At 38.3% G+C, this 25,996-nt stretch overlaps 1 protein-coding gene across 7 annotated transcripts in view; it reads left to right on the plus strand.

Annotated features, from left to right (window-relative positions):
* LOC128684814 (pyruvate dehydrogenase phosphatase regulatory subunit, mitochondrial) overlaps window positions 1-25,996 on the plus strand; it is a 170,181-nt gene that overhangs the window by 42,808 nt on the left and 101,377 nt on the right. For all 7 annotated transcript variants that reach the window (XR_011394107.1, XM_070100929.1, XM_070100927.1 and 4 more), the window contains exons 6-9: window positions 8,830-9,066; window positions 15,480-15,590; window positions 18,862-19,031; window positions 23,006-23,198. Coding sequence is in view for 6 of the 7 variants with exons in the window: in XM_070100929.1 (XP_069957030.1) it covers window positions 8,830-9,066; window positions 15,480-15,590; window positions 18,862-19,031; window positions 23,006-23,198 (711 nt within the window). In the remaining variant the exon portion in view is untranslated. The remainder of the gene's footprint in view (window positions 1-8,829; window positions 9,067-15,479; window positions 15,591-18,861; window positions 19,032-23,005; window positions 23,199-25,996) is intronic.

Raw genomic sequence — 25,996 nt, forward strand, 5'->3', positions numbered from 1 at the left:
TATTTGGGAGTTGACATATCAGCAGATGGATTTATGAAGGATGAGGTTAATCATAGAATTGATAAAGGCAAAAAGGTGAGTGGTGCATTGAGGTACATGTGGAGTCAAAAAATGTTATCTATGGAGGCAAAGAAGGGAATGTATGAAAGTATAGTAGTACCAACCTCTTTTATGGGTGTGAAGCTTGAGTTGTAAATGCTGCAGCGAGGAGGCGGTTGGAGGCAGTGGAGATGTCCTGTCTAAGGGCAATGTGTGGTGTAAATATTATGCAGAAAATTCAGAGTGTGGAAATTAGGAGAAGGTGTGGAGTAAATAAAAGTATTAGTCAGGGGGCTGAAGAGGGTTTGTTGAGGTGGTTTGGTCATTTTAGAGAGAATGGATCAAAGTAGAATGACATGAAGAGCGTATAAATATGTAGGGAAAGGAAGGCAGGGTAGGGGTCGTACTCGAAAAGGTTGGAGGGAGGGGGTAAAGGAGGTGTTGTGGGCGAGGGGTTTGGACATCCAGCAAGCGTTCGTGAGTGTGTTAGATAGTAGTGAATAGAGACAAATGGTATTTGGGACCTGACGACCTGTTGGAGTGTGAGCAGGGTAATATTTAGTGAAGGGATTCAGGGAAACCGGTTATTTTATATAACCAGACTCGAGTCCTGGAAATGAGAAGTACAATGCCTATACTCTAAAGGAGGGGTTTGGGATATTGGCAGTTTGGAGGGGTATATTGTGTATTTTTATATGTATATACTTCTAAACTGTTGTAATCTGGGCACCTCTACAAAAACAGCGATTATGTGTGAGTGAGGTGAAAGTGTTGAATGATGAAAGTATTTTCTATTTGGGGATTTTCTTTCTTGTTGGGTCACCCTGCCTTGGTGGGAGACAGCCGACTTGTTGAAAACAAAAATATATATATTATTATATGATTATTATATCATATATACAGTGGACCCTCAGCCAACGAAGGCATCATCTAACGATAAAATTGACTAACGAAGCATTTTAGCGTAAAAATTTTGGCCCGACCAATGATGAAAAACTTGACTAACATCATTCATACCGAATGCATCCATGTGTCTTTCTGGCCTGAGCGTGCCTTAGCTGCCCTGCCTTCAGTTAGTGTACCAGGTATTGGATAGTGACGTCATTTGTTTACTCTTGAACATCGCCAAAGAATCGAACATTTGTTTACTCTTGAATATTGCCAAAGAATCGAGCATTTCTGCTATTTTGAACTCAATTTCAAGGTACTTTTCGTCATGAAATCAATCAAAATCATGCCTATTTCTGTAATATTTCTTCCATTCTATCAAATGAGACCAAAACAACGAGAATACAACCATAAAAACCATATGAAAATACATACACCGCTAAGGGGCAGCTAATGCCTGAGATGTGAACTCCATTATTTATGGTTCGATTTCTTTCAATTTTGGTGTACTTTAAGAAGCATCTTTCCACCATACATTGCCCAAGTTTCAATAAGATAGTCCAGCAAACAACAGATTCGGTTCCCTAGATCAAGAGCAAGAGCCCCTCACCAGCGTCAAGGAACCTCCCTTGAGGCCCACTCGCATCTTGAAATTTTGCTCGCATCTGGAAGCAAAAAATCGACTGAGCGACTGCTTGTATCACACATTGGGGCAGTTGTAAGTAGAGGTTCCACTGTATTTTTAATTGTTTATACAGTAGTGTGCTGTATATTGAAATAAACAGAATAGAGGAAATCAGCTCTAATATACATGTACATTATTTAGGTATGAATACTGGTCAGAGAGCCCTTTGTAAGTCCAAGGCATTGGTAAACAAGTACATTGCTAAGTGAGGAGAGACTGTAATCCCTCATTATGCAAGTTCATTATATGTAAATTTGCTTGCAAAAAATACCACATTTCTTCCAGTAATTTCTTATGCACAATATAAATGATCTTTTATGTGATAGGTACAGGTTGTAAAATGTAAAGAAGACTCATAATGTAAAGAATTAAAGTGTTGATGACTTTATTGAGATTACTACATCTGCCTTGGGTCTTCAATGCTTCTATCTTGTAAGTTACCATGAAAACATCACAGCTAGTGGATATAACAAGGACTGCCAAAAGATATGAATAGACACAGCACATAAGGCCAGGTCATTTTTTAAACATTCATGCAGAACAAGCTTTATCAAACATATTGACTTTATAAATATTATCTATATGAAAATGTTACTGACAGTAGTGGCTAGTGTAATATATTCTATTTCAAAACTACAGCTAGAGTCAGCACTAAATCATTCTTTGTAATTAAGAGTAAAATTGGTTATCTTCAAGAATTATTCTTAAATGTGGTTTGACGGTGAAGTACAGTAAACATGACTTTGACTTTGAAGTACAGTAAACATGACAGATGATTTAGAATAGAGTGATTTTGAAAGGAGAAGTGAAGATGGTGAGATGTATAATAAGAATTACCATGTCTGACCTTCATTGTCTTGTTGTGGGTTATTAAAATACCGTAATGTATAAAGAAAAAATCTGATGCTTAAATAAATATGGTAGTGTAGATGAAATAGACTAACATCTTATATTATGGATTCTTGTAACATAAATTTGAAAAAGAGTAAAAGGTTAACAGTGTTATAATAGGATCATATTCATGAAGTTCACTAAGTGACCAGCGTTTAGGTGGTGTGAATGTGTTCTAAAAAGTTTTCTCAAGTTTTTAATGTGATGTAGTACAGTACAGTACTTGATACTATCATATTTGTTTTAGAAAAACAAATTACTTTCCTCTGTTTTCTTAGTGTCTTATTTTTACATTTTGTTCAAGTAGTTTTTCTTTTTATAAGAATGTTATGTTTTTCAACTTTAGTGGTATTTTTATTTAATTATGCATGAGAGGTTTAAACATTTAATTTAGTTTTGAAATAGCAGTTCCTCAAGGTTTGTCCTTGCTTGAATCTACAATACTGGCCCTTAGTCATTTGCATGTAAATTATACATTCTCATATGAGTTCATTGTATACTTCCTTGCCATTTGCTGTGAACATTCCTCCATCCTTCGTTAGTATTATCACCTAATCCATTATTGTCATTATTCTTTTGATGTATCTTTGAAATAATTTTTCTGTTTTTGCTCTGGTTGCTATGTCTGTGTAAAAAATTCTAATCATCTTATTTGGAGATGATGCACTAATTTGTAGCTCATGTGGTTGTGTGTTCTCTGGCATTGGGTTTGCTCTGTGCTTTTTCCATTCACTTTTATTTCTAAGTTTAGCTTACTTGTATTGCAGATTGTACCATAGGTTCTTCTAGTATCTTTTATTTGTTTCCTGCAGTTAGGTACAAACTGACCTATCACCACTTTGCATTTTTGAATGAAAAAATTCACAGTTTCCTGAGTAATTTGCCCTCTGAATTTAGAATTCCACTTGGTGCCTAAAAACACCATCCCTTCCTAATTGTCTTCCATATATGTATTGTTTTTTTTTTAATTCCTCGTTGTTTTATGGAATTTCTACGAGATAGGTAGTGGAATGTCAACATGTAATACTGGTAATTACTTGTCTCCAAGGACATACCATGTTGAATTTTCTCTATGCTCATCTTGCTTTAGGAGAAAAATAAGGTTCCAGCTTTGCCATTTGTTTCATTCTCTTAATCTCACTTATCTGATAAGCTGTCCTGAGAAGTTCTACGTTATCAGTTCAAGTAATTTGCCCCTTCATATCTCTGTCTTCCTCTGGGAATCCCAGGTCTCCTAACCTTAATACTGTAGTTGAATTGTCCTATATTTTTTTTAAATACATCAGCCGCTTCCCACCAAGGCAAGGTGACCCAAAAAAGAAAGAAACACTTTCACCATCATTCAGTACAGTGGTACCTTGACTTACGAGTTTAATTCATTCTGCGACCGAGCTCGTAACTCACTTTGCTCATATATCAAATAAATTTTCCTCATTGAAATTAATTGAAATGCCATTAATCTGTTCCAGCCCCCAGAAAACCACCCCAGGAACAGGAGAAAATACTTCAATACAACGCTAATATCAACTTCACGGCTTATTTATCTATCAGAATTGATCTAATATAACATAATAAACACTACAAGCAACATAGAAACATGATATACTGTACAGTGGTACCTAGGGGTACAAATTTATTTAGTTCCAGAAGGCTGTTCGAGTGCCGATACTGAACGAATTTGTTTCCATAAGGAATAATGTAAATTATAGATAAATGTAAAGTATAGATTGATCCGTTTCAGACCCCCAAAAAATACACTTAAAAAAGCACTTACATAAATACACTTACATAATTGTTCAAGTTTTGAGCTGTTTGTATCCTGAGGTACCACTGTATACCCTTGAATCAATAAAATAGGCCATAATATGGCGAGTGTCCAGGACTTGTCTGAGCATATAAAATCATTACTGCTCATTCCTATAATGTGTTCTTTGGCCCTGGGTAAGAGAAAATGGAGTTTTTGAGAGGCTAACTGCACTAGATCTCTGGTGCAGTCATATATGAATATCTTGGAAGTAAGTTATTGGCTTATTTCATGAAGCCCACCATTTATTATTTAAGTAAATAAAATAATATTGACAGGAATCATAAAAGGAATTATTGTTCTACACTTGGCTTGTGGAATATTGGAAATGTTCCAAATATTTTGGGATTTATGTGGGAGTAAAGGACAAGATATTTTGCAAATGTCAAAAACTTAGCAACTTTATTTTTTTGTTGAATAACTAAAGATAATTACACGATTACCTAAAGTGAGAACATCGCACTAGCATTGTTTTATAAGTACCAAGTCCCAGAATCACCTTTTCTTGTGCCATTTAGGCCGGGGTTCTTGCTAAATGTCATTTTCAGTAAATATTTTTTTTTTTCAGTAAATATTTTTTTTTTACGACGACGTTTCGGTCTGACTTGGACCATTGACAAAGTCAGTGTGACTTTGTCAAAGTCGGACCGAAACGTAAGCTTTTTTTTTTTTATTTGCTTGTAACTCGGATTTTGGTTTGCAACTCAAATAAAAAAATTGACCGACCGACGGCTTGTAACTCGGAAAACTGATACGTTGGGCACTTGATGGAATGATGGAATATGTAACAACAAAATGCAAGGAGGCAGTGGAAAGGTTTATTCCCAAGGGCAACAGTAACAACGGGAAGACCAGAACGAGCCCCTGGTTTACCCGACGGTGTAAGGAGGCAAAAACAAAATGCAATAGAGAATGGAAAAAGTACAGAAGGAAGAGAACACACAAAAATAGGGAGATCAGTCGCAGAGCCAGGAATGAGTATGCACAGGTAAGGAGGGAGGCCCAACGACAGTATGAAAATGACATAGCATCGAGAATCAAGACTGACCCGAAACTGTTGTATAGCCACATCAGGAGGAAGACAACAGTCAAAGACCAGGTGATCAGATTAAGGACAGAAGGTGGAGAACTCACAAGAAATGATCAGGAGGTATGTGAGGAGCTGAACAGGAGATTTAAGGAAGTTTTTACAGTAGAGACAGGAAGGGCTGTGGGAAGACAGCACAGAAGGGAACATCAAGAGGGAATATACCAACAAGTGTTGGATGACATACGAACAACCGAGGAGGAGGTGAAGAAGCTCTTAAGTGACCTTGACACCTCAAAGGCGATGGGACCAGACAACATCTCCCCATGGGTCCTTAGAGAAGGAGCAGAGATGCTGTGCGTGCCTCTAACCACAATCTTCAACACATCCCTTGAAACTGGGCAACTACCTGAGAAATGGAAGACAGCTAATGTAGTCCCCATATTTAAGAAAGGAAACAGAAACGAGGCACTAAACTACAGACCTGTGTCTCTGACATGTATTGTGTGCAAAGTCATGGAGAAGATTATCAGGAGGAGAGTGGTCGAACACCTGGAAAGGAACAAGATTATAAATGAAAACCAGCATGGGTTCATGGAAGGCAAATCTTGTATCACAAACCTCCTGGAGTTTTATGACAAGGTAACAGAAGTAAGACACGAGAGAAAGGGGTGGGTAGATTGCGTTTTCCTAGACTGCAGGAAGGCCTTTGACACAGTTCCCCACAAGAGATTAGTGCAGAAGCTGGAGGATCAGGCGCATGTAAAAGGGAGGGCACTGCAATGGATAAGGGAATACCTGACAGGGAGGCAGCAACGAGTCATGGTACGTGAAGAGGTATCACAGTGGGCGCCTGTTATGAGCGGGGTCCCACAGGGGTCAGTTCTAGGACCAGTGCTATTTTTGATATATGTGAACGACATGATGGAAGGAATAGACTCTGAAGTGTCCCTGTTCGCAGATGACGTGAAGTTGTTGAGAAGAATTAAATCGGACGAGGATGAGGCAGGACTGCAAAGAGACCTGGACAGGCTGGACATGTGGTCCAGTAACTGGCTTCTCGAATTCAATCCAGCCAAATGCAAAGTCATGAAGATTGGGGAGGGGCAAAGAAGACCCTAGACAGAGTATAGGCTAGGTGGACAAAGACTACAGACCTCACTCAGGGAGAAAGACCTTGGGTGACCATAACACCGAGCACATCACCGGAGGCACACATCAACCAAATAACCGCTGCAGCATACGGGCGCCTGGCAAACCTGAGAATAGCGTTCCGATACCTTAATAAGGAATCGTTCAAGACACTGTACACTGTGTATGTTAGGCCCATACTGGAGTATGCAGCACCAGTCTGGAACCCACACCGGGTCAAGCACGTCAAGAAGTTAGAGAAAGTACAAAGGTTTGCAACAAGGCTAGTCCCAGAGCTCAAGGGAATGTCGTACGAGGAAAGGTTAAGGGAAATCGGACTGACGACACTGGAGGACAAGGGTCAGGGGAGACATGATAACGACATACAAGATACTGCGGGGAATAGACAAGGTGGACAGAGATAGGATGTTCCAGAGAGGGGACACAGGGACAAGGGGTCACAACTGGAAGCTGAAGACTCAGACGAGTCACAGGGACGTTAGGAAGTATTTCTTCAGTCATAGAGTTGTCAGCAAGTGGAATAGCCTAGCAAGTGAAGTAGTGGAGGCAGGAACCATACATAGTTTTAAGAAGAGGTATGACGAAGCTCAGGAAGCAGAGAGAGAGAGGACCCAGTAGCGATCAGTGAAGAGGCGGGGCCAGGAGCTGAGTCTCGACCCCTGCAACCACAATTAGGTGAGTACTGTCTTTACAGAGGAGCTCAGATACGACAGTTTAGATGTCACTCCAAGCAACCAGTATTCCAAACCCCTCCTTTAACCCGTAAACGGTCCAAGCAGATCTACATTCACATGTGTAGTGCTACAAAAGTAGATCTACATTTTTTTTACATATTTTCAAATATAACAAAAAAAAAAAAGTAGATCAAGTTTTTTACACATTTTCAAATTTAAAAAAACAAAAAGAAGATCTCCTTTTTTACATACATGTACTTTTGTTATATCTTGGAAATTGGTCATCCTGTGTTATTTAACTATTGTAAGAGAATATGTTCATCACTTAATATTATAGCACGAAAGTCCCCGTTTATAGCTAAAATAGAGACTTTTGGCGTTATATTATTATCTGTTAAAATATATAAAAAATACCATGGTATTGTCCCTATTTTATTATTATTATTGTTAGGTAGGATTTCTTATGTATATAGAGCATAAGTCTCAGAACCATCCGGTGAATTGTTCAATTGTTTATGTCCGGCTGACTGACGTTTGGGTCAGGTGATCCAACCTGACGACGGGTCAACAGACTGGCAGGTAGTCAGTCCGCTCCCTGCTCTAGCCTTGACAACTGATCGTATATTGGTTCTCTCTTAGGGTGTACAGTTTAAATGGGTTTGAGAATTAGACTCTAGAGCTGACTCAGTTTGTTCCTCATTGCTCTGAAAGATTCTTTTGATATTTATATTCTTGGTCAGTTCAGTAATCCATAGTGATACGTCTTCTCAGACAAACTCTTGCTTTCTACTTACTTTACGGCTGGATTCAAAGGTCTTGTTGAATCTTGTACATTTTGTAGTTTGAGTTTACACAGTCTTGTTAAGACAAAGATGTCAATGTTAGTGAAGACTTAATTACTGGAAGAATAATTAATCTTCCCTATTAATGTAATATTTCCATAATTTTGAACTAAATGTATATTGTAAATTTATTGTACAAAGTATTAAGTTACATTAACTACAGAGAGAAGATAAAGTATTGTATTTAAATAATAAATTTGAATGTTATTCTATGGAGTTTCCCAGTTGAAATTATTTCCCCTAGACTCTAAAATACCTTTAAGTATCTCTGATCCCAAATCTTGTTGCCTATGAAGAAAATAGTAACAGACCACATCCTGAAGTTCTTTATAAAATTTCTTATTCGCAACAACTTTCAAATGTTGAAAAAATGTATAGTATATACGTTTGGACCGTTTACAGGTTAAAGTGCAGGCATTGTATTTCCCACCTCTAGGACTCAAATCAGCTAACTAGTTTCCCCAAATCCCTTCACAAAATGTTCTCTATAAAGGTTCCACTGTATATGACTACCTCATTTTGGCTTAGATGATCACGTTGGTCTGTTACACTTAAACATTTTGTCACTTCTAAACCTCTGCATTCTTTGTTTTCCAAACTAGTTTTAGAAAAGTCCTTGCATCTGTTTCTGAGGAAGTTTTGTGTACAGTGTGTATATGTTACTCTGTCTGCTTATATGGACAGCTGTAGGCATCTGTAATGGTAATATCCAAAATATTTTGTCTGCTTTTATTAAAAATATGTGTAAAACATCTGAATGCACACACATTTATCATTAGTATAAAGTAAAGTTTTAAGTACATATATATGTATTGCATCACCAACAGGTTCACACGTCGTGGAAGAGTGCCAGCTATCACGTGTTGTAGTGCATGATCAACGTGTAGTCGCTGTTGAAACCAGCAAAGGAATGATAGAATGTGACTTTGTTGTTAACACTGGTGGTATGTGGGCAAGAAAAATTGGCCAAATGTCAGAACCTCGCGTTAAAGTGCCAGTACATCCAGCTGAACATTATTTCCTCTATACCCAACCACTTGAAGGAATGAATCCTATGATGCCAGGTATGGACACTAGTATCCTATGTATTTTATAATAAACTGATATAGTGCAAACTTAATTTTTTATTCTGTACAGATGTTTGTTAAGATAAAAGATAAGATTTTGTTAGTATTTTTAACCCCGGAGGGTTAGTCACCCAGGATAACCCAAGAAAGTTAGTGCATAATTGAGGAACTGCCTATCTTATTTCCAATGAGGTCCTTAAATCTTGTCCCTCAGGATGCGACCCACACCATTCAACTAACACCCAGGTACCTATTTGCTTGCTAGGTGAACAGGACAGCAGGTGTAAGGAAACTTGCCCAATGTTTCCACCCTTTCCAGGGATCGAGCCACAGACACTCATTGTGTGACACGAGAGTGTTGCCTACCAGGCATTTTTATATTTATTGAGTTACCAAATTATAAACAATATTAGGAGGAGGTGTGGATTTACTATAAGTATTATTCAGAGGACTAAAGAGGGGTTAATGAGGTGGTTTGGTCATTTAGAGAGGAGAAAGCAAATTAGGTTGACTTGGAGGGTGTATAAATCTGTAGTGGAGGAGAGGAGGGGTAGGGATTGTCCTAGGAAAGGATGGAGGAAGGGGGTAAAAGAAGTTTTGTGTGCAAGGGGCTTGGACATGTGGCAGGCATGTGCAAGTGTGTTAGGAGTGAATGGAGATGAATGGTTTTTGGGACTTGACGAACTGTTGGAGTGTGAGCAGAGTAATACATGTATTTTGTGAAGGGATTCAGGGGGACTGGTTAGCCTGACTTGAGTCCTGGAGGTGGGAATTACAGTGCCTGCACTTTAAATAAAGGGTTTGGGATATTGGTTGTTTGGAGTGACCTCTGAACTGTTATATCTGAGTGCCTCTGCAAAGACAGTGATATTGTGTGATGATGGTGAAAGTTTTTTGTCTTTTTTGGGTCACCTTGCCTCAGTGGGAGATGGCCGATGTGTTAACAAAAAACAAAATCAGTGACTTTTGTCTTCCAAAATTTCTGGCTTGCCCAATTAGTAGTTTGCTTGTATCTACATTTTCTAAGCTGTTTCAATACATATTGAATGCCTCTGTCATTTATACATGTAAATCATTGTATTGTTCGTACAGTCTCTTCCATGTGAAAGGGACTGGATCAGTGACAGTATAGACCACTTGTCTCCCTCATGCACACATTATTTTTGCACACACTGAGACATAGCTTGTAACTTGACTCATTAGCATATCCTTACCAGTCTCACTGCCCTCTTATCATGATTCCATGATCAAAAGAAGGAAATATATTCTATTATTATTATTAACACATCGGCCATTTCCCACCAAGGTAGAGTGGCCCAAACAAGAAAAACTTTCACCATCATTCACTCCATCACTGTCTTGCCAGAGGTGTGCTTACAGTACAGTTATGAAACTGCAACATTAACACCCCTCCTTCAGAGTACAGGCACTGCATGCTGGTTTCCCTGAATCCCTTTGTAAATATTGCCCTGCTCACACTCCAACAGCACGTCAAGTCCTAAAAACCACTTGTCTCCATTCGCTCCTATCTAACACACTCAGGCATGCTTGCTGGAAGTCCAAGAGCCTCGCACACAAAACCTCCTTTACCCCCCTCCCTCCAACCTTTCTTAGGCCGACCTCTACCCCCGCCTTCACTCTACTACAGATTTATACACTCTCAAAGCCATTCTATTCTATTTTGTTCCATCCTCTCTACATATGCAAACCACTTCAACAACCCTTCCTCGGCCCTCTGGATAATAGTGTTGGTAATCCTGCACCTCCTTATTTCCAAACTACGAATTCTCTGTATTATATTCACATCATACGTTGCCCTCAGACACGACATCTCCACTGCTTCCAGCCTTCTCCTTGTTGCAACATTCGCTATCCATGCTTCACAACCATATAAGAGCATTGATATAACTATACTGTCATACATTACCCTCTTTGGAAGAAGTGCTTCCATGGACAAAGTTCTTTGTCTCCACAGACTTCTCGGTGCACCACTCACCTTTTTACCCACTTAAATTCTATGATTCACCTCATTTTTCATAGACCTATCTGCTGATATGTTCCCTTCTAAATATCTGAATACATTCACCTCCTCCATACTCTCTCCCTCCAATCTGATATCCAATCTTTCGCTACCTAATTTTTTTGTTATCTTCATCACCTTATTCTTTCCTATATTCACTTATAATTTTCTTCTTTTACATACCCTCCAAAACTTGTTCACCAACCTCTGCAACTTCTCCTTAGAATCTCCCAAAAGCACAGTGTCATCTGCAAAGAGCAACGATGCCATATTCCACTTTGTGTGAGATTCTTTATCTTGTAACCCACACCTCTTGCCAACATCCGAGTATTCACGTCTCTTACAACCCTGTTTCTTTCTTTCTTTCTTTCAACAAACCGGCCGTATCCCACCAAGGCAGGGTGGCCCAAAAAGAAAAACAAAAGTTTCTCTTTTCAAATTTAGTAATTTATACAGGAGAATGGGTTTCTAGCCCCTTGCTCCTGGCATTTTAGTCGCCTCTTACAACACGCATGGCTTACGGAGGAAGAATTCTGTTCCACTTCCTCATGGAGATAAGAGGAAATAAACAAGAACAAGAACTAGAAAGAAAAAGCAGAAAACCCAGAGGGGTGTGTGTATATATATGCTTGTACATGTATCTGTAGTGTGAATTAAATGTACGTAGAAGTAGCAAGACGTACCTGAAATCTTGCATGTTCATGAGACAGAAAAAAGGACACCAGAAATCCTACCATCATGTAAAACAATTACAGCCTTTCGTTTTACACTCACTTGGCAGGACGGTAGTACCTCCCTGGGCGGTTGCCGTCTACCACCCTTCTACCTATACAACCCTGTTTATAAACATATTAAACAACCATGGTGACATCACACATTCTTGTCTAAGGCCTACTTTTACTGGGAAATAATCTCCCTCTCTACTACATACTCTAACCTGAGCCTCACTATCCTTGTAAAAACTTTTCACCACTTTCAGTAACCTACCTCCTTTTCCATACATTTGCAACATCTGCCACATTGCCCCCCTATCCACCCTGTCATATTTTTTTTTTCTTCAACAAGTCGGCCGTCTCCCACCGAGGCAGGGTGACCCAAAAAAGAAAGAAAATCCCCAAAAAGGAAATACTTTCATCATCATTCAACACTTTCACCACACTCACACATTATCACTGTTTTTGCAGAGGTGCTCAGAATACAACAGTTTAGAAGCATATACATATAAAGATACACAACATATCCCTCCAAACTGCCAATATCCCAAACCCCTCCTTTAAAGTGCAGGCATTGTACTTCCCATTTCCAAGACTCAAGTCCGACTATATGAAAATAACCGGTTTCCCTGAATCCCTTCACTAAATATTACCCTGCTCACACTCCAACAGATCGTCAGGTCCCAAGTACCATTCGTCTCCATTCACTCCTATCTAACACGCTCATTCATGCTTGCTGGAAGTCCAAGCCCCTCGCCCACAAAACCTCCTTTACCCCCTCTCTCCAACCCTTTCGAGGACGACCCCTTACCCCTCCTTCCTTCCCCTATAGATTTATATGCTTTCCATGTCATTCTACTTTGATCCATTCTCTCTAAATGACCAAACCACCTCAACAACCCCTCTTCTGCCCTCTGACTAATGCTTTTATTAACTCCACACCTTTTCCTAATTTCCACACTCCGAATTTTCTGCATAATATTTACACCACACATTGCCCTTAGACAGGACATCTCCACTGCCTCCAACCGTCTCCTCGCTGCTGCATTTACCACCCAAGCTTCACATCCATTTAAGAGTGTTGGTACTACTATACTTTCATATATTCCCTTCTTTGCCTCCATAGATAACGTTTTTTGACTCCACATATACCTCAACGCACCACTCACCTTTTTTCCCTCATCAATTCTATGATTAACCTCATCCTTCATAAATCCATCCGCCGACACGTCAACTCCCAAGTATCTGAAAACATTCACTTCTTCCATATTCCTCCTCCCCAATTTGATATCCAATTTTTCTTTATCTAAATCATTTGATACCCTCATCACCTTACTCTTTTCTATGTTCACTTTCAACTTTCTACCTTTACACACATTCCCAAACTCATCCACTAACCTTTGCAATTTTTCTTTAAAATCTCCCATAAGCACAGTATCATCAGCAAAAAGTAACTGTGTCAATTCCCATTTTGAATTTGATTCCCCATAATTTAATCCCACCCCTCTCCCGAACACCCTAGCATTTACTTCTTTTACAACCCCATCTATAAATATATTAAACAACCATGGTGACATTACACATCCCTGTCTAAGACCTACTTTTACTGGGAAGTAGTCCCCCTCTCTTCTACACACCCTAACCTGAGCCTCACTATCCTCATAAAAACTCTTTACAGCATTTAATAACTTACCACCTATTCCATATACTTGCATCATCTGCCACATTGCTCCTCTATCCACTCTATCATATGCCTTTTCTAAATCCATAAATGCAATAAAAACTTCCCTACCTTTATCTAAATACTGTTCACATATATGCTTCAATGTAAACACTTGATCTGCACATCCCCTACCCACTCTGAAACCTCCCTGCTCATCCACAATCCTACATTCTGTCTTACCTCTAATTCTTTCTATTATAACCCTACTGTATACTTTTCCTGGTATACTCAGTAAACTTATTCCTCTATAATTTTTACAATCTCTTTTGTCCCCTTTCCCTGTCATATACCTTTTCCAAATCCATAAATGCCACAGAAGCCTCTTTACCCTTATCCAAATACTGTTTACCTATATGTTTCACTGTAAACACTTGGTCTACACACCCTCTACCCTCCCTAAAGCCTCCTTGTTCATCTACTATCCTACTCTCTGTCTTAATCTTAATTCTTTCAGTAATAACTCTACCATACACTTTACCAGGTAGACTTAACAGACTTATTCCCCTATAATTTTTGCATTCTCTTTTGTCCCCTTTGCCTTTATACAAAGGAACTATGCATGCTGTCTGCCAATCTCATCATTAATTCAAATGCTCTCTTTCCAAGAGTGCACAGACATTAAAATTCAGATGACCCTCTGAACTGCAGCATCATTTGCCATAATAATTTATTATAATTCCACTTTGACTGGTATGTTTGTGTGTATCATTAACAATACTATTTCTCACTTTTTTAATGTGGAGTGGTAGAAGGCACTGTGTTGAAGATATTCAGTGTTGCCTGGATCATGCATGCTCACTACTCAAGTAAATAGTCACAGTAGTAACTCAGCCATATCATACACTAGATATAAATTCACTGTATAAATTCTCAGATTGTCAGTTTTTAATCCCCTTTAATAAGCTGCCTCCTTTTAGTTATTCTCATACATTGATCACATAGAGGCTACTGTTTCTATTCTTACTCGCTTATCATATCTGCTCATTTTCTTAGACTTTTCCAAGCCCTTCTACCTTCAGTTTATTCTCATAAACATTTTTCATTACTTTGTCATCATCACTGTAATTATGTCAATGCCACAACAGCACACACTTCTAAATCTTATTTGTTAAAGCCATTTGTGCATCATTTTTATGCATATTGTAATTCTTTATTATTTCTACTACATGTACTCACTCCAATTGTTTATTCCCACTACTCTACTCAATTTTTTTCACTCCAACATAATCATTGTCTCTCACCTATATACCATATTAATATTGGAAGAATTACCATGTGTATCTAACTCTTAAGCTGTACTTATTCATATCTAGTTCTTTCTAACCAGGACTTTCATGACACCAGCAGATTTCCTTCCCAAACTACTACTGTTACTACTACTGCTACCACTACCAACACTGATACTAGCACTACCACCACCACCACCGCCGCCACTATTACTTCTACTATTACCACCACCACCGACAACATTTGAACAATAATGGACATTACCCAGCCTGGCATATATTTTTTTTTACCCAGTAACTTCAGCATACAATGCCACCTTCATAAAAGCACTCAGCTCTTATTTACCATTGCTCAAGCACCCAATGTATTTTTGTTTTTCCACATATTTTGTTTAGTTAAATGAAGTAGCAAATAGTTCAGTTTGTTTAGTTAAATGAAGTAGCAAAGGAGAAAATAGTGAAATTTCAAGCACTTTTGTGATATCTCACATTATCAGGGAATAGTAAAAATAATGGACAACAGAAGACTATTTTACTATTTCTTGATAACGTGAGAAATCACGAAAGTGCTTGGATTTTTTTTTTTCACTGTTAATTTTATATATTGTTATATAACCTGTTTACTGTAATCTTATTGCATCAGAGTAGCTAATGTTTTTCATTATTTTACTATTCTGACATTTCTACAATTCCTTGGTTGGTTATTTGTGCATACAATTTCTTAACAGCTATAAGAGACCCCGATGCAAATATCTACATGAGAGAGTTCAACGGAGGTTTTCTTTGCGGCGGATTTGAAAAATGGGCCAAGCCATCCTTTGAGCGTGGGGATCTTCCAGGTAATACTACAACTGCTATGTAGCAGGTTATAGTTTGTAATATATGTACTGTAAATTAATAGAATCAATGAAGAATTTCTTTCACATTACTGCTTTGTAAACTGTATCTTCAGACTTCTGTTTACTGTAATTGCTTATACAAATTTCATTCCCTCACCATATTCTGTATACCAGTATCTCTTTGGCTACAGTCTATGATACTTTCTCTTGTAGGTATTCATTTCTCATATTCTTATTATTATTAACACATCGGCCATTTCCCACCAAGGCAGGGTGGCCCGAAAAAGGAAAACTTTCATCATCATTCACTCCATCACTGTCTTGCCAGAGGCATGCCTACACTACATTTATAAAACTGCAACATTAACCCCTTGACTGTCACAACCCCCAATCCTGAGGTCTCCTGGTGTCGCAAAATTTAAAAAAAAAAAAAAAATTATTTTTTCTTAGGAAATGATAGAGAATCTTTTCCCGATTGTAATGACACCAAAAAATCAAAATTTGATGGAAAACTGACGGAATTACGCCCTCACAAAGTTAGTGACCTCGGCAACATTTACAAATCGGTGATTTCGCCCACTTTGAGCCCTATTTTCGGCTAATTCCATTGGTCCAGTCAACTAAACTCATAGCTATTTCTTTAGAACTCCACTTTTTCTATAGAATGAGTACAAGAAACTGCCCATTTACCAATTTCAGCAACCCAATAACGTGGTCAGAAATTTGCAATTTGGCCAATTTCATGAAAATTAAAAAATATGACAATTTCAAAATAGGGACCAAAATGAACAATGCAGACATTCCTGGCTCTAAAATAACATTTTCTTTGTTCATCAGTCATGTTTCCAGGCTCCTCTGATATTACTCTTGCTTTCTATTTTGAATTTTTATTTAAACAAAAAGTAGATTTACTGTTATGCAGACTACTACAATAGTGTAATAATTGCACAAATAATGTCAGCCCATTCATGACTGCATATTAGAATGGCTAGTTGGACATTTATTGGACAATGATATCATTTGTTTACTTTTGAACATCGGCAAAAATCGAAGATTTCCCTTATTTTGAGCTCCATTTCCAGATTCTTTTTATAGTAAAACCAATCAAAATCACCTCTATTTCTATAATATGTTTTCCATTCTATCAAATGAGACAAAAAAAATCGAGAATAGAACTATAAATACTATACGAAAATAGACCACAAAGTCGGCATTTTAATTAAAAAAACGGTCGGAGTTTTTTTTCTCATTATACACTGCATACTCCAGGATTTTTTTTATAAGGTGCACACTGACCACAGACCTATTCTCTCACATGTGGGCATACCAGTTTTCTCCTGCTTGATTTGAAGCCGCTTGAATTTATGAGTATATATACGTCAAACACTGTACCTCGTAAGACGTATATGTATGACCAAAACAGTCAAAGGGTTAACAACCCTCCTTCTGAGCGCAGGCACTGAATTTCCCATCTCCAGGAATCAAGTCCGGCCTGCCGGTTTCCCTGAATCCCTTCTTAAATGTTACCTTGTTTGCACTCCAACAGCACATCAAGTCAAGTCCTAAAAACCATTTGTCTCCATTCGCTTCTGTCTAACATACTCACGCACACTTGCTGGAAGTCCAAGTCCCTCGCAAACAAAACCTCCTTTACCCCCTCCCTCCAACCTTTCCTAGGCTGACCCCTATCCCGCCTTCCCTCCACTACAGATTTGTATACTCTCAAAGTCATTCTATTTTGTTCCATCCTCTCTACATATCCAAACCATCTCAGTAACCCCTCCTCATCCCTCTGGATAATAGTTTTGGTAATCCCACACCTTCTAATCTCCAAACTGCGGATTCTCTGCATTATATTCACACCACACATTGCCCTCAGACATGATATCTCCACTGCCTCCATCGTTCTCCTTGTTGCAATATTCACAACCCATGCCTCACACCCATACAAGAGCGTTGGTATAAGTATACTCTCATACATTCCCCTCCTTGCTTTCATGGATAAAGGTCTTTGTCTCCACAGACTCCTCAGTGCACCACTCATCTTTTTCCCCTTATCAATTCTATGATTCACCTCATCCGTCATAGACCCATCTGCTGACACGTCCACTCCCATATATCTGAACACATTCACCTCCTCCATACTCTCTCCCTCTAGTCTGTTATTCAATCTTCTGTTACCTAATGTTTTTGTTATCCTCATCACCTTACTCTTTCCTATATTCACTTTTAACATCCTTCTTTAACATACCCTACCAAACTCGTCAACCAACCTCTGCAACTTCTCTTCAGAATCTCCCAAAAGCAGTGTCATCAGCAAAGAGCAACTGTGACACCTCCCACTTTGTGTTAGATTCTTTATCTTTTAACCCCACACCTCTTGCCAACACCCGAGCATTCACTTCTCTTACTATTACATCTCTAAATATATTGAACAACCATGGTGACATCACACATCCCTGTCAAAGGCCTACTTTTACTGGGAAATAATCTCCCTCTTGCCTACATACTCTAACCTGAGCCTCACTATCCTCGTAAAAACTTTTCACCACTCTCAATAACCTGCCTCCTATTCCATACATTTGTAGCATCTGCCACATTGCCCCCCTATCCACCTTATCATATGCCTTTTCCAAATCCATAAATGCCACAAAAACTTCTTTATCCTTATGTAAGTACTGTTCACCTATGTGTTTCACTGCAAACACTTGGTGTTTATATAGACATTTATATACAGTACTATGTTAGATAGGAGTGAATGGAAACGAATGGTTTTTGGGACATGACGAGCTGTTGGAGTATGAGCAGGGTAATATTTTATGAAGGGACTCAGGGAAACTGGTTAGCTGGACTTGAGCCCTGGAAGTGGGAAGTACAATGGCTGCACTTTACAGGAGGGGTTTGGGATGTTGACTGTTTGGAGTGACATCTAAACTGTCGTATCTGAACACCTCTGCAAAGACAGTGATTGTGTATGAATGATGGTGACAGTTTTTTTCTTTTTTTGGGGTCACCCTACCTTGGTGGGAAATGGCCAATGTGTTAAAAAAAAGAAATTATATTTGTATACTATGGGTTGTGAATGTTGCAACATTCACAATCCATTCTTCACACCCATGTGAAAGTGTTGGTACAACTCTAAATAAAATAATACATGTAAAATAATGTAAAATAATACATGTAATAATATTGTAGAATAAATGGTTCATTTTTTAGGTGCAGATGATGCTAAGTCATCACATATTTTAACCACATTATTTCACTGGTGCAGGTCGCTTGCATGAGCGAGATCTACTTGAAGACTGGGACCACTTCCATGTCTTGCTGAAACAGATGCTTCATCGTGCACCTGTAATGAAGAATGCAGTCCTTGGTCGTCTCTATAATACTGCATGTTCATTTTCTATGGACCACAGATGGATAGTTGGAATGGTACCTGAGGTAAGTCAGTAGCACAAATGTTTTTGTTATGAAAACAGCATTGTTGAATGACCTTCATGAATTCAGTAATATTTTTTAAATAATTATGATGGTTGGAAACTGGAGTGGGATGCTGACATGTGGTAAAAATAGACAGCTGTTGCAAACTTTAAGACATGTTTATTTTTTTTTTCTTTTACACATCGGCCATTTCCCACTGAAGCAGGGTGACCCAAAAAGAAAGAAAATCTCAAAAAGAAAGAAAAATACTTTCATCATCATTCAACATTTTCACCATCATTCATACATAATCACTGTTTTTGCAGAGGCGCTCGGATACGACAGTTTAGATGTCCCTCCAAACAGTCAATATCCCAGACCCCTCCTTTAAAGTGAAGGCATTGCACTTCCCATTTCCAGGACTCAAGTCTGGCTAACCGTTTTTCCTGAGTCCCTTCACACTCCAATAGCTCGTCAGGTCAAAAAAAACATTCATCTCTATTCACTCCTGTCTAACAAAGTCACGCATTCTTACTGGAAGTCCAAGCCCCTCGCCCACAAAACCTCATTTACCCTCTCCCTCCAACCTTTTCGAGGATGACCCCTACCCCACCTTCCTTCCCCTACAGATTTATATGCTCTCCAAGTCATTCTACTTTGTTCCATTCTCTCTAAATGACCGAACCACCTCAACAACCCCTCTTCAGCCCTCTGACTTATACTTTTAGTAACTCTACACCTCCTAATTTCCACACTCTGAATTCTCTGCATAATATTTACACCACACATTGCCCTTAGACAGGACATCTCCACTGCCTCCAGCTACCTTCTCACTGCAGCATTTACAACCCAAGCTTGACACCCTTATAAGAGTGTTGGTACCACTATACTTGCATACATTCCCTTCTTTGCCTCCATGGATAACGTTTTTTGTCTCCACAGATAACTCGACTCACCACTCACCTTTTTTCTTTCATCAGTTCTATGGTTAACCTCATCCTTCATAACCCCATCTGCTGACAAATGAACTCCCAAATATCTGAAAACATTTACTTCTTCCATACTCCCTCTCTCCAATGTGATATCCAATTTTTCTTCATCTAAATCGTTTGATACACTAATCACCTTAATATTGTTTATTATTATTTGTAAAATATTTGTGCCAGTGATTTAAACGTAAATTAAAATTAGATCAATCTGTGTACTAATTAAACACATAATTATCTATTTACAATTATCAATTTGAGTTAGAAAATGTTTAATTTTATGCCGTATGACATGAAATAGTTTGTCACACAGTACTGTATCTACTTTTAAATCCTTGTATGGAGTCAGATTCCACCATGTTTTTTATATAGGTTATTTCATGTATCATTAAAAAAATTATATTCTTTTAGCCTTGTGGGGGGAGTTGGTTCTGTTCATACCCTCCTGTTCTAGTTTCTTCTCTGGTGCAGAACTAATTCTGTCTACCCTCTCCATACTCCAAATTATTTTTTATCATGAGCATATGAAAGGTACCTGAATAAGAAATTTCCCATGTCAGTCCAGATATACAGTGGAATCTCTACTTTTGAGTGCATCCACGTGCAAGTTTTTCCAGATATGAGCAGTTGCTCGGTCGATTTTTTGCTTCCAGACATGAGTGAAATTTCCAGATGCGAGTGGGCCTCAAGGGAGGTTCCTTGATGCTGGTGAGGGGCTCTTGCTCTTGATCGAAGGAATTGGATATCAGTTGTTTGTTGGACTATCTTATTGAAACTTGGGCAGTGTATGATGGAAAGATGCTTCTTAGCGTACACTAAAAATGAATGAAATTTGACCATAAATAATGTAGTTCACTTCTCAGCCATTAGTCTCCCCTTAGTGGTATATTTCCATATGGTTTTTATGGTTGTATTCTCGTTTTTTTGTCTCATTTGATAGAATGGAAGATGTAGTGCAGAAACAGATATGATTTTGACGACAAAGAGTACCTTGAAATTGAGCTCAAAGTAGCAGAAATGTTCAAGTCTTTGGTGATGTTCAGGAGTAAACAAATGATGTCACCATCCAATACCTGTCCGATTGGCACTGCCCCTCAACCTTCACATATTGGAAAGCTCTTCGACACGCTAGCAAAAGTAGGAGGAGACATCATGAGGTAGCAGTGGCAGACAACATGAAGCAGCAGTGGGAGACATCATGAGGTAGCAGTGGCAGACAACATGAAGCAGCAGTGGCAGACAACATGAGGTAGCAGTGGCAGACAACATGAAGCAGCAGTGGCAGACAACATTAAGCAGCAGTGGCAAACAACATGAAGCAGCAGTAGCTGTTACAGCTTGCTCTATGCTGCAACAATAGGGGAATAAATACTTAATTTTGTTTTTTGGTTAGTTTTATTTACTGCCAATTATGAACCTTTATTGGTATCCAGTCAGTGAATTAAAATGACAATTCACTATTATCAATGAAATGAGACTGTACAACGAGGAACATAATTCTATGTTCAAATCTTTATGAATTAAGCATAATACAATAATTACAATGAAGAGTCCAAATAAGAACTACTATGGGAACTTTAAGGAAGTAAATCAGTTATCCTTCTTAAATTGAAGGGTTATCAGACTCTTGGAATTAACAGCAAAGTTAAGACAATAGACACGATCTAGAATTATTGACCAAGTTAAGATCTCTGGGTTGAAGACCCGATCAGAGTCAGTGCTATGATCTGACTGACTGTTCAAATGCTCAGTGGTCTGACGTCAGGTCGATCAGGAGGTAGCGCTAGGTGCCAATTCTGGAACCATCGACCGGTCTCTAAAGTAGTGGTTCCCACTTGCATAACAAAACACAGTAATCAACCTACTATAATACAATAATAATATGTATAATACAATATAATATAATATTATAATAATGCCTAACGAATAGCATCTTATTGAATACAACCTTGCTTGAGAGTACCTTTGATGATTTATACCGTACCCCGATAATAATATATAGTTGAACCTGTTTAATCTAGCTAGTAATAAAGTGGTTTGCGATATATTACTACACTTATTTTAACCAGGCCTTTTATTTTTGTATATAATGGAGTGTGAAGGAGGGGCGCGTAACAGTAGCAGACAACATGAAGCAGCAGTGGCAAAGTGTAGCAATTAAGTGTAGCATTAAGAGTGTAGCAGTTAAGTGGAGTATTAAGAGTGTAGTACATGTACTTGTAAGTCACTGTCTGACTTTTTTGGGTTATCCTATATTGTTTATTATGTCGTATTACATGAATTGTGATGGATAAATAAGCCGTAGAGTTGATATTAGGGAAATTATTGAAGTATTTTCTTGTGCCTGGGATTCCAATGAAATGAATTAATTCCATTTCAATTAATTTAAATGAGGAAAATTGACTCTGCAAATGAGCAAATCCAGATGTGAGCAAAGTCATGGAACGGATTAAACTTGTAAGTAGAGGTTCCGTTGTATATATATTACCCATTTTTTCCTAGAATATTCTAAGGGCTTGAATGTTCATCAGGCATGTGCAAGCATGTTAGATAGGAGAGAGCAGAAGCAAGAAGTTTCTATGAGTTGACATGCTATTAGAGAGTGAGCAAGGTAACATTTATGAAAGAATTCTTGGAAACCGGTTAGCCAGACTTGAGTCCTAGAGATGGGAAGTAGTGCCTGCATTCTGAAGAAGGGGTAGGGAAGTTGCAGTTTGAAGGGCCCCTCTGTTATCATACTTCTGACAAGAAAGTGATTGAATGAATAATGGTGCAAGTGTTTTCTTCTTTTTGGGTCATTCCTATCTCAGTAGGAGACTGCAGGTGTATTAAAACTGATGCATTAAAATGAATATAATTTTTCTTACACAATTGATACCACCCAGTATCCATGAATATTGAAAATGAGACAGTGATGACAATTTGAGAAATACCCACTGAGTTCTTATGGCCTTATCCATATTAAATCACAATGTTGGAAATATTAAGAGCATTTATGTATATTTGCAGCTTCTAAACTACTTTGTGGCTGCTGGTCTGAGAAGTGGTGGCAGCAGTGCAGCTGGTGGCATTGGCTCCATGATTGCAGACTGGATTGTCAATGGAACTCCACCCATGGATGCATATGACCTTGATATTCTGCGGTTTCTCCCTGCTCACAATAACAGAAGATTTTTGATTGATCGTGTTCAAGAGGTTCCTGGTGAGTTTCATATTTCCAAGTGTCCAAAAATAAAGAAAATAAAATTAGGTTATTACTGTTTGTAGAAATCACTATAATCACATGATGCTTTATTCTCTGCAATAGCCATTGCTGCAGACCCTCTCTCTCTCTGATTTCTTAACTGACATTGATGTGCTTCTTCATTTGTAACTTCCATTCTTTCATCTGATATCCTTTCTTTAATACTTTCCTCTCTCTTTACCTTTTCTCCCTTCTATCTCAGTTGTGAGTTACAGAGAACATCTCCTCCTACCTCTGTAGCTGTGCTCTCGACTGCAATAACTGTTGTGAGAGTGAACCATGCCTTCACTTCCTCCCTCCTAATAATTCAGCTCTGTGTCCTTCTTACAGTTCAAAAAATTTACAATTATTTTATGGCACCAGCAGGTGCCTGAGGCACAGTCTTGAATGCCACTTGAATATGGTAACATGATCTCTAGGAGTTTGGCATCAGTGTCTTTTTTATTTTTGGCATGTTATTTTTACATTTTTGTTCAACTATAAGTATAATTATAGTAATTCCCTAGATCTTCTAAAACTATTCAATATTGCAGTGCTAATTATAAATATACAGTAAGGCCCCACTTATACGTCAGGTTAGGTTCCAGGCTACCACCAAAAAGCAGACATCACTGGACAGCAGAATGCCATTGTTTCCACTTATAAATGCATATAAATTCCAAATAATATATGCTGCTATGTATGATAATTTGTGTAGAGAAAATAGTTTTTTTGTTTCAGTTTTATGGTGCATTATGAATGTATATCACAGCCCTATGCTACATTCCATTTTCTCTATTATAAACCCCCAAGACAGGGATAGACGGATGGTACTTGTATCCCATATCCTCTTCGTACCTATGTCGAACTGCTCAGTATTATGCCAAATATTATTCATTCTGGAGTATTTAACATGTTTTTATGTTATTTATATTGTTTATTATGTCATAGATCAATTGTGATAGGCAAATAAGCCATAGTGGTGATATTAGCTTAATGATAAAGCACATTCCCCTGTATCACAAGACTGAGCTCATGGCAACCAACAGTGGCTTCAAAGCCACTTTATCTTTTATGAACAATGTACTGTGTATGTGCTTTACACAAAGAAAAGCATTTCTTTTATTCATTGGAACCATGGCTGAGGCTAAAAGTAAGCAGGTTATCACAATAAATGGAGAAAAAGAAATTGGAATGACTTACGCAGCATGTAGCACCACCAAACTGTACCAGCAGATTGGTGTGGCAATCCTGGAAATTTGAAATTATGCTAGCCAAAATTAGTGCCTAATAACTGATCAAACCAGATGACTGATTGCCAGATTTGTGATCGCGGACCTGTATGACATTTAAAGTGCCCCAGAGCAATAAAATGCATATACAGTACACTCATTACTTACCTTAAAATATTTGTAGTCTTAATGTAGGGTGAGAGGTGAGTAAATGAGATAAACAAGAGAGAGAGAGAATGAGTAAATGAGAGAGGAGAGAGATGCGGTGTATATAAAGAAGCAGATGAACACGTCTCGATATGGTTCATATACGTTCATTTCCATGTTTGTGAAGCTTATACCATAATACAAGTTGTCTCCATGTTGGTACAGTAGAATAAATAAAGAGCTACTCTCCCATTCTCATGTATCACACCATTTTTAGAAGGAATCATGCTCTGAGTGAAAGTATACAAAAGGAATAATTTTCTATAGTTACCCCCAGTAATACTGTTATGTACGCATTTTCTTTGGTGTTGAACTAGAGAAAACGTTATTATTTCCGACACTGACAAGACGACTGGATAAACATCTCATATTTATGCTAATTTATTCTACTGTGGGACATATTTATCATGTTTATACATGTATGTTATGTAGCATGTTTATTATATATTTTTGAAAAAAATGTCATCAATAGATTAATGAAAATGCCTATATTAACGTAATATATGACACTTAATGCACCTCAGAGTGATTATTATTGCATATTATTATTATCAGCATTATTAATATGGCATCTTCGAGACTCATAAGACACTTTGTGATTTTCATGTGTACCTGCATGCCAGCACAGTGTATAAGTTTATTTAGGTACAGGCACACAGCTAGCCACTGGACCTGGCTAATGCGACGGTCTGGAGTTTTGAGACTCTCTGACCGCAGGTTCAAATCCCGCCCGTGGTATTGTTTGTTTGCAATCGTGTCATTACGATTTCGTGAGTCAAAGGCAAAGGGGACAAAAGAGAGTACAAAAATTATAGGGGGATAAGTCTGTTGAGTATACCTGGTAAAGTGTATGGTAGAGTTATTATTGAAAGAATTAAGAGTAAGATGGAGAATAGGATAGCAGATGAACAAGGAGGCTTTAGGAAAGGTAGGGGGTGTGTGGACCAGGTGTTTACAGTGAAACATATAAGTGAACAGTATTTAGATAAGGCTAAAGAGGTTTTTGTGGCATTTATGGATTTGGAAAAGGCATAACACAGGGTGGATAGGGGGCCAATGTGGCAGATGTTGCAGGTGTATGGTATAGGAGGTAGGTTACTGAAAGCAGTGAAGAGTTTTTACGAGGATAGTGAGGCTCAAGTTAGAGTATGTAGGAAAGAGGGAGATTATTTTCCAGTAAAAGTAGGCCTTAGACAGGGATGTGTGATGTCACTGTGGTTGTTTAATATATTTATAGATGGGGTAGTAAGAGAAGAAATGCGAGGGTCTTGGCAAGAGGCGTGGAGTTAAAAGATAAAGAATCACACATAAAGTGGGAGTTGTCACAGTTGCTCTTTG

Source organism: Cherax quadricarinatus, chromosome 5, assembly GCF_038502225.1.
Source record: "Cherax quadricarinatus isolate ZL_2023a chromosome 5, ASM3850222v1, whole genome shotgun sequence".
NCBI lineage: Eukaryota > Metazoa > Arthropoda > Malacostraca > Decapoda > Parastacidae > Cherax > Cherax quadricarinatus.